The 10,428-nt window shown below is 43.7% G+C and overlaps 1 protein-coding gene across 1 annotated transcript; it reads left to right on the plus strand.

Moving 5' to 3' along the window:
- Positions 1-2,031: 2,031 nt before the first annotated feature.
- On the plus strand, positions 2,032-9,462 carry LOC109486651 (dentin sialophosphoprotein-like). Its single transcript, XM_019790505.1, has 8 exons — positions 2,032-2,579; positions 4,037-4,962; positions 5,131-5,340; positions 5,671-6,373; positions 7,068-7,283; positions 7,775-7,921; positions 8,075-8,347; positions 8,936-9,462. Exons 1-8 carry the CDS (start codon positions 2,090-2,092, stop codon positions 9,460-9,462), a joined length of 3,492 nt encoding a protein of 1,163 aa, XP_019646064.1. The 5' UTR covers positions 2,032-2,089.
- The last annotated feature ends 966 nt before the right edge of the window (positions 9,463-10,428 follow it).

A 10,428-nucleotide genomic window follows, 5' to 3' on the forward strand; every position in this document is an offset into this window, starting at 1 on the left:
ATATATAAACTTAATTAACATGTTTGACATGAAACGGATTCTTTGCAGTATTCTCAAAGAAATAACTAATGCCAACACGCATCAACAAAAATGATACCTCGTCTTGTTATGAAGAGTAAATGTCTGTTTTTGTCACAGGAGACAGCTTGGGCGTACATGACGGGAAACCATTCAGTACCAAGGACAGAGATAACGACGAGAGCCCGTCCAGCTGTGCTCAGGAGCGCAAAGGTGCGTGGTGGTACGACAGTTGCCACCACTCCAACCTGAACGGCCTGTACCATCTGGGTACTTATGAGAGTTACGGCGACGGAGTCACCTGGCGCCACTGGAAGGGTTATAACTACTCCCTGAAGCGCACTGAGATGAAACTCCGACCAGCTCCATAACGTCACACATTGTGTGATTTTTTTGTCTGTATCTCCTACGAACCATACATGGTTTGCAGTTTGCAGTGTTTGTGCTATTTCTCCTGCAATGTTTTTATTTTCTCATTTTACATGAGCATGGCTCTAAGGCTAACATTGAAGGTCATCAACTGTATTGCTGTACATGTTACCAGTAGTGATCATTATGATCTCACAATGAAAAGAAGAACACGGTTAAGGTTTTTAAAATACACAATAATCCTTACACCATAGAAGGTTGTCATCCCTAGAAAGGTTGTCATTTTCTGAACTAGTCTTTACGCTATAAAAGGCTAAAAAGAGCGTGCCTTACAATTAGAAATGTGTTTTTTTTTTACCAAAAAAACGGACGAAAAGCATAGGACATTTTGAACAGCTATATACTCAGCCTTAAAATTTATCTCACAAATTAAGATTATTTCTAAGAGAGAAACGTTCTAATTCTAAGGTTAATATGACATGAAACCAAGTATGAAAGGTTTTTGGGCCTCAGGATACTGTTGGATGGGCGTCCGGACCGTCCGTGACGCCTGAATCTGCTGGGGTCTACTATTAGAATGTAGCTTTTACGACAAGCCGGAACATGCCGGCCTTGTGCGGCAGTTATGAATCGGCACTGTACTGATCTATGGCAATCTGGGTTCCGCCCTCCATAGTTAGGCCACAGAAAGTAAATTTTCTGGATGGCATCCTCCGCAAACTCCGAATCTAACGAGATAGGGCGAAAAAAAACAGGCGGGCAAAAAACAAGATTCCTACATTTTCAACTTTTGACATCGTAAACCTTGTTCAACATCAAACGATACCCATATTGTACTACGTTTACCGTCAACTATTAAAACATCCATTTCTAACTGACACAATTTTGAAAATTAAAGTTTTCAGTCATTGTACATGGTTTTGACGCAGAGTGACATGTGGTTCATGTCATGCGGCCAGCCTATGTAGTCCCTGTAATCGGAAAGGATCCGTGTAAACAAATAAACAGTCAACAAACGTTTTAACATTTATCATATGTAGATATTGCTTCCTACTACGATTTTATCCTTTAGTGTTTCCTTTGAGAACCTTGAGCGATTTTTGCCCGTTCCCTAACTTCTTCATTTTCTTCTTGCAATCAGACGGTCTTGGTTCATACATTCTTCTGTTTGCCTGTATGTTTATAGTGTTTAGCACCAATGCCTGTATGTGGATAGTGTTCAGCACCAAGGATAGGTTTGTTTGCCTGTATGTGTATATTGTTTAGCACCAAGGACAGGTTTGTTTGCCGGTATGTGTAGTATTTAACACCAATGCCTTTATGTGGACAGTGTTCAGCACCAAGGACAGGTTTGTTTGCCTGTGTATGTTAATTGTTTACCACTAAGGACAGACATGTTTGCCTGAATAAGGATAGTTTTCAGCACCAAGGGCAGGCATGAAAAGGAACGCTACAGTAGCAAGGTACATGTATTTGTACTGTACTGTTCCCAGATATTTGTGCTACCGTCAAGTAGTTAAAAGTCGTTCCATCGTCATCAGTACTAGAACGTCACAGTTATCATCATTGTACTGCGGTGTTCTAGAACAACCTTTACATTGTTGTAGCGTTGCTGCGGTGCAGTGAACAAACACAACGACACTTTCGAGAATGCCGCACGTGTATTTCTCACGCTCCTCGTTGTGTTATCCCATGTGATAAAATGGGAGTGTTAGATAGGACCGCGTCAGCGTTCCTAACAGTAGCACACGCCCTGTCAGTGCTCAGGCCTGGCGGGAAGAGTCGGGATGGCCAGCACAAACTGAACGTGACTGTTCACGAGGGGAAGGTCGGCCGCCAGAGCCAGAGCAAGTATCTAGTGACACTTCGTGTCGGGAAAGAAAAGAAGACAACAAAGAAGAAGAGATCAGACGGTCTCCTCTGGGATTACGGGGCCGAATTCTTACACTGGACGCCGGCAGACCCACTGATCCTTAAACTCCGCAAGGCAAAGCGGTGCAAAGACAAGACCGTCGCCGTGCTTTCTCTAGATGTCGCAGCTGCAATAGAGTCGGTGGACGGCTTGCCGAACCGATGGTGGTATGCCTTGGATAGAATCGACAAAAGCGGGCGTCAGAAGGAAGAGGCATTCCTGCAAGTCACGGTGACTGTCGATGGTGTGGAGGGGAAACTTGGTTCTACTCAGGACCAAGGTAAGTCTGTATCTTTGTATGTTAGCGCCCTTATGTTATAGCCGTAGAGGAAACTTACTTTTACTAATACATGGTTCTGCTTTGCTTTTACGGTTTGGCCGAACCGGCGTTCAAGAGGTCGAAGCACCAGAGTTTCCACCTTCCATAGAACAGATTTGCGTTTGAATCTTTGAAAAAAAAAGTTGTTATATTGAACAAAGCAGGCTCATTTCCAAAGCAAAATTCTACTTTGATAATAACACAATAGAAAACGTTCCATCCTATTGCTATTTGGGCCTAAGTCTCACTTCATCAGGTAGCTTTATCCTAGCTAAAAAACAGTTATCACTGAAGGCGCGTAAAGCCATTAATAGTTTCAAATCAATTATCCGTTCATCAGTCTCACCACGTAGCCTCCTAAAGATATTTGACACATGTGTAAAGCCGATCCTTCTGTACGAATGTCAAATATGGGGGACAGAACATCTACATGATACCTCACCTGTTGAAAATGTACACAACCATTTCTGTAAAAATGTTATTGGTGTTTTAGTAATAGTAGCAATGTCGCCTGTAGAGCAGAATTAGGTAGGTTTTCTTTAGATATAGATGTTTGTCTGTGTATAGTATATATTCTGGTTACGTCTGTTCCAATTGTATTCAACTTCACACCCCTTCAAATGGATGCGCTCCTCTTACAGCAAAGTCTTCCGACAAATACCCGTAGACGAACTTTATTGCAACGTGGTAAAGACATATTAGATCACAATGGATACTCCTTTTTGTGGTATTCCAATAACTCACATTGTGACCTTGAACATGTTGGTAAAATACTGAGAAGAAGACTTACATATATGCATTTACAAACATTTTTTCATAACTTGTCAATTGATACTGGTAAGTTAAGATTTTATGCCAAATCTAAAAAATATATCTAGATCTAGCAGATTTCGAACTACGCTCTGCCATTAGCAAAATTAGAGTTAGTGCCCATCCACTGGAAATAGAGAGAGGCCGGTATAGAAGGCTACCTGTATATGAAAGAATTTGTAAATATTGTAATGCAAAGGTTGTGGAAGACGAAACACACTTTATCTCAAATTGTTCGTTTTATAGCAACGCTCGAAATTAGTTGACTATTCAAACTTCTACAATTTATCCCAATTTCTTTAAACTTTCAGACAAAGAAAAAAATATTCTTCTGTTAACTTCCCAAAACCCACAAATTTTGGAAAAGTTGGGACATTTAACGTCGGTTTCCAAAAGAGGACTCAAACCCTTCCGACATAGTTTTAGACAAAGCTATATAAACTACTTTTCATTATGTTGATATCAGTTATTCTATAATCTGTTTCAATATTGTTGTATGTGTATGACTTGCAATTAGCCTCCGGCACGAATTTGCAATAAACTTCTTAATTCTTAATTAACTTATGTATAATGTACACGGTATCCGCGCATTGTATAATTTTATTCAGACCGTGCCAAGCCAGTCCAGGAGACTGTGCAGCCAGCAGCGCCAGAGAACCCAGAGACCACCTCTCCACCATCCGCGGGCGGAGATGCCGTAGCCGCTCCCTCATCAACAAGCTCGGCGCCCAGTCAGTCTGCCAAGCCGTCTACCAAAAGAAAGGTCAAGCTAAGGCGAGAGCATGGTCGATCAATTTCCCAAGATGGGGAGACAATTCAGTATACCCAAGATCGGGAGATAAATAATGATACCCAAGATGTGGAGATAAATAAGGATACCCAAGATGGGGAGATCGATGAGGATACTCAAGATGTGGAGATCGATGAGGATACCCAAGATGGGGAGATTGATGAGGATACCCATGATGTGGAGATCAATGAGGATACCCAAGATGGGGAGATTGATGAGGATACCCAAGATGTGGAGATCAATGAGGATACCCAAGATGGGGAGATTGATGAGGATACCCAAGATAGGGAGATCGATGAGGATACCCAAGATAGGGAGATTGATGAGGATACCCAAGATGGGGAGATCGATGAGGATACCCAAGATGTGGAGATCGATGAGGATACCCAAGATGGGGAGATTGATGAGGATACCCAAGATAGGGAGATCGATGAGGATACCCAAGATAGGGAGATCGATGAGGATACCCAAGATGGGGAGATTGATGAGGATACCCAAGATAGGGAGATTGATGAGGATACCCAAGATGGGGAGATCGATGAGGATACCCAAGGTTGGGAGATCGATGAGGATACCCAAGATGTGGAGATCGATGAGGATACCCAAGATGTGGAGATCAATGAGGATACCCAAGATGTGGAGATCAATGAGGATATCCATGATGGGGAGATCAATGAGGATACCCAAGATGTGGAGATCAATGAGGATACCAAAGATGTGGAGATCAATGAGGATACCCAAGATGTGGAGATCAATGAGGATACCCAAGATGGGGAGATCGATGAGGATACCCAAGATGGGGAGATCAATGAGGATACCCAAGATGGGGAGATCAATGAGGATACCCAAGATGTGAAGATCAATGAGGATACCCAAGATGTGGTGATCAATGAGGATACCCAAGATGTGAAGATCAATGAGGATACCCAAGATGTGGAGATCAATGAGGATACCCATGATGGGGAGATCAATGAGGATACCCATGATGGGGAGATCAATGAGGGTACCCAAGATGTGGAGATCAATGAGGATACCCAAGATGGGGAGATCAATGAGGATACCCATGATGGGGAGATCAATGAGGATACCCAAGATGTGGAGATCAATGAGGATACCCAAGATGTGAAGATCAAAGAGGATACCCAAGATGGGGAGATCGATGAGGATACCCAAGATGGGGAGATCAATGAGGATACCCAAGATGTGGAGATCAATGAGGATACCCAAGATGTGAAGATCAATGAGGATACCCAAGATGTGAAGATCAATGAGGATACCCAAGATGTGAAGATCAATGAGGATACCCAAGATGTGGAGATAAATGAGGATACCCAAGATGTGGAGATCGATGAGGATACCCAAGATGGGGAGATCGATGAGGATACCCAAGATGTGGAGATCGATGAGGATACCCAAGATGGGGAGATCAATGAGGATACCCAAGATGTGGAGATCAATGAGGATACCCAAGATGGGGAGATCAATGAGGATACCCATGATGGGGAGATCAATGAGGATACCCAAGATGGGGAGATCAATGAGGATACCCAAGATGTGGAGATCAATGAGGACACCCAAGATGGGGAGATCAATGAGGATACCCAAGGTGGGGAGATCGATGAGGATACCCAAGATGGGGAGATCGATGAGGATACCCAAGATTGGGAGGTCAATGAGGATACTCAAGATGTGGAGATCGATGAGGATACCCAAGATTGGGAGGTCAATGAGGATACTCAAGATGAGGAGATCGATGAGGATACCCAAGGTTGGGAGACAAGTCAGAATACCCAAGATGGGGACACAGAAGGCACATTAGAGATAACCTCTACTACAGGAAAGGGCAGGCCACGCTGTTCCTCAGTCTCATCGGAAGGAGAGGCGGGAACGTCAGAGAGCAGCCGCCGCACGGACACATCACCACCGTCCGCAGCCGGCGATGTCGCAGACGACAAGCCGGAGTCTCCCCCAACAACATCCAGCCCACCTGTCTCATCCAACACACCGGACCAGACCGGTACAAGCTGCAAATGGGAGGGTGATGTCATGGCGGGCCCAGAGGGTCACTCATCTCGTGACAAGGACGTGGACGTCTCCCCTGTATCCATTGATGTGGACATTTCCACTGGATACATGGACTCCGGACGGGGTGAAGGTAAGAGGCTTTATAGATCTGTTATTTCTAACTACTATCTGCAAATGAACTCTCCGATAAATGTACACTTTTTGTTAGCGTCATTTCTTTGCAAATATCTTCTTTTCAGACCACAGTCATGCCCGTAGCCAGGGGGGGTTCGGAGGGTTCGGAAGAACCCCCCCCCACAAGGCTCAAAGGTCCACTTTTTGGTCCACTTTTTATGTAAAGGTCCACTTTTTGGTCCACTTTTTATGTAAAGGTCCAAGATTTTTGTTGAAAAGATGGACTGTAATCGTAGAAAAACTGCTCCCTTTGTCTTGGAAATCCTCTCAAAAACGCATGAAATGCCATTTTAGAAGGTTCATTTTTCAAAATTTTCCGGGGGCTCCTAGTACTACCGTAGTCCTAGGAACCTCGCGCCTTCGGCGCTCGAGGTCCCCTCAAGCAGTGGGTCGAACCCCCCCATTCAAAATCCTGGCTACGGGCATGACAGGTAAATACAGACCACTCTTTAGTGAGGAAAGTTAGCTTTAATTTGGTAGTAGAATAATTAACTACAGCATAACACAGAAAAACAACCACTATAAAGTGAACGCCAATTCTATCTGATTCAGACCCTGGCAAGCCCGGGTTTCCGGGGAAGACTGTACCGTTAGAGAAGTCAGAAACTTCAGTGCCTGTTACACTGATAGTAAAATAATCGCACTTGCAGACGAGAAGACAGAGTCTTCCCCAACAACAGGCCAGACATCCAGACCACCTGCCTCATCCAACACACCGGACCAGGCAGCTACGAGTGGCAGTGGAGAGGGCGATGTCATGGTGGGCCCAGAGGGTCACTCATCTCGTGACAAGGACGTGGAAGTCTCCCCTGTATCCATTGATGTGGACAGTTCCACTGGATATATTGACCCCGGCCGGGGTCATGGTAAGAGGCTTCTTATATCTGGTATATGTTTAATTATTTCTGCACCGTTAGATGTAGACTCTCTGTTAACGTCGTATCTTTGGATATATCTTCCTATTAGAGGTAAATACAAGCCACTCTTTAATAAGGAAAGATCCATTGATTTTAATGTTTACCTTCCCAGAAGGAAAACGTATTGTTTTTCCTCAGTTTTTTTTCCTCTTGTTCTTCACCAAACAATTAAGGTCAATGACCTGGACCAAACGTCTGTCACCATGGTAACTAGTATTGAAGCAGTGTTGGGTTACATTTTATAGCAGGATAGAGTTGGAGAGGCCCTCACCATTATATGAATTGTTTTTTTATTAAGACTAAACAGGGCAGTAGTTTGAGGTAGACCATGTGAAGGTAAATGGCATGCATTTGCTTTGCGAATGTTACATTTCTAGTTAGTAAAATAATTTGCTACAAAACAACCAAGAAAAACGAAAGTGAACGTTAATTCTATTCAGACCCAGTCGAGCCCGGGTTCTCCGAGAAGACGGTAACGTTAGAGAAGCCGGGGACTTTAGAAGCGCTGAAAGAAATGATTGAAGGCGCGGAGCTCGAGGTTCCACAAATGGCCACTACTGTGGACAACGACTCTGGACAGGGTCAAGGTAAGAGACGTCTGAAGTTCGATCTGTAACTAGACTATTAAGTATCGGCCTTTCTTTATACATAACCTAGGATCTTCCTCTGAAGGGTAATATATACTAGCAGGTTTTAGAATAAAGCAAGTGCCTGTTACACTGATAGTAAAATAATCGCAGTTGCAGACGACAAGCCAGAGTCTTCCCCAACAACAAGCCCGACATCCAGCCCACCTGCCTCATCCAACACACCGGACCAGGCAGCTACGAGTGGCAAAGGGGAGGGCGATGTCATGGCGGGCCCAGAGGGTCACTCATCTCGAGACAAGGACGAAGAGAAGCCAGAAACGTCAGCGGAGCTGAAAGAAATGATTGAAGGCGCGGAGCTCGAGGTTCCACAAGTGGCCACTACTGCGGGCTGCCACACAGAGGACAACTCCGGACGGAGTCAGGGTAAGAAGTGTCTGAAGTTCGATCTGTAACTAGACTATCTAGTTACGGATATTCTTATCATACAACCTAAATCTTTTCTTCTCAGGGGTAAATACAGGTAGTTTTTTTTTAGAATAAGAGAAGTACTCGTCAAAAAGTCGCTAGAAAAATTTACTGCAGAAAATCACTGAAAAATTTCCCTTTGTTATCTGGTAGATATCTTTGCCCTGGTAAGAGGATTCTTTCCAGTTGAGGCCTCATCCCTTTACTGAATTGTCAGTTCGGCTTCAGTAGACAGTTCCAAACTATCATTATGAACATTAAAAAAGCCACTGCACCGATAGAAGATTCTTGTGCCCTTGGGAAAGGCACTTTACACAACTTTCCTGAGTATTGCCTTGTCCTGTATTCGTCCTCTGCGTTAGTGGCGGCATAAATAAGTTGATATAACTTGAGTGTGCTGTCGCCATGTCTAGTCATGAACTGTACGGCATATAAAACAACTATTCTACAACCATTTCACAGCCATTCGAAAGGTAGGCTCGTGTTAAACAAATGGTTATAACTAAAAAGATATTTACCATTCAAAAATGTGAACTTTTTATCCAGCCCCAGCCGAGACCGAGCCCCCAAAAGACACGGTGTCACCAGACAACTCTACCAGCGACGCGGACTCAGACAGGCCTGACACGGCATCATCTCCACAGGGAGGAGGAGTGACTCTTCCACTTACCAACCCACCACCCCGCCACAAGGATGCAGATGACCCGACGTACGAATTATTAATCTGGTCAATCGAAGACAAGTGGGGGGACATAATGTCGAAGAGACAGTATGCGGATGAACTTTATACTTATGCCAACACCCTCCGATCGAAGCTCGAGGCGACCGTCCCTCACGTTCTAAATTACACCGTCATTAAAAATCTGGCGGCAAAGGTGCCCAAGTGCCCGGATTACGAGTTACCAGACACACAGGGGATGAGTTTAGAGGATCTTCAACACATCAGAGACACTCTGACTAAGTTATTGAAAAAGGAAGAGGAGCGGGCAACGTACCTCAGACGATGGTACATAGATGAATTATGTGCAGTGGCCATGCGGGAAGCGCCTCAAGTCTTGGAAACACTAAAGTAATATGTAAAGGAGGAAAGGGTCCACAACTCTGAAACGGTCGATCGTCGTTTAACAGATCCCGTGCATAGGTTGCCATTTCATGATGATTTCAGATTGAGTCAGACCAACACTTTTAACTTTTTGACAAAATGTCGGTATTCATTTCCATCTACCAGCAATGAATTGACAATATCTTGGAGTCGACAATACCTTGGAAAATGTTGATGTATTCACCTTTAGTTGAAAATTAAAAGACGACCTCCTTCAAATTACAATACCAAACACAGGACTCAAGTTTTCATTTGGTTGTTTCTATGGTGACTGGTGCCTCAGATGACCAAGCTGCTCTCGTTATGACTATGGGTACATCTATGTGCAATTACTCCGGTACACTGTACGTGTCAGTGACAGAACGTGTATGTTGAATGGAACAGGAACTAGTCATTTGGTGACTACACGGAAATATACTAAAATTTGTCAATAAAGTATTGGGTGTTTGCCAATTTCCAGCTGTCTTGTCCTTACGTTATTCCACTCAAAGAGAGTAGATATATTTTAATTTCCCGTGATAGTGTTCTTACCTGTAGTGTGTAGGAAGAACGAAGGTGAGGTTGTTTTTCCAGCCAAATCTTTGGAAGATGCACGCCACGGTTGTGGACGCAGCTTTGTGGACTTTTAAAAACACCGCGTTCTTTACCTTCTCTCTACAGGCACCGCTGGAGACGCTTACTCTCGTGGAGAAAATATGACATAAATTTGCTTAATTTACATAAAACTACATTACATTAAAACATAAAAAATAATGAGAGAATCATACAAAGGATGATCTTTAGAACAACCGTCGAAATGTTAGACCTGTAATATTTTAGCACAAAATCCAAACATCAGGGTATCAGTACTAGTGTTTTGTTGTTTTATTCTGTGTGTGGATAGTGCTCAGCACCAAGGACAGCCATGTTTGCCTGTATGTGGATAGTGCTCAGCACC

The sequence above is a fragment of the Branchiostoma belcheri genome, unplaced genomic scaffold, assembly GCF_001625305.1.
Source record: "Branchiostoma belcheri isolate BF01 breed outbred unplaced genomic scaffold, Haploidv18h27 scaffold82, whole genome shotgun sequence".
Taxonomy (NCBI): Eukaryota; Metazoa; Chordata; class Leptocardii; order Amphioxiformes; family Branchiostomatidae; genus Branchiostoma; species Branchiostoma belcheri.

What these genes read in the sequence shown, in the direction of transcription:
- LOC109486651 (XM_019790505.1), top strand. Translation starts at nt 2,090, where the DNA reads ATGGGAGTGTTAGATAGGACCGCGTCAGCGTTCCTAACAGTAGCACAC. An exon ending in TCAATGAGGATACCCAAGAT is followed by an intron (nt 4,963 to 5,130) that starts GTGGAGATCAAT and finishes CAAGATGTGAAG; the next exon opens with ATCAATGAGGATACCCAAGA. An exon ending in CGACTCTGGACAGGGTCAAG is followed by an intron (nt 7,922 to 8,074) that starts GTAAGAGACGTC and finishes AAATAATCGCAG; the next exon opens with TTGCAGACGACAAGCCAGAG.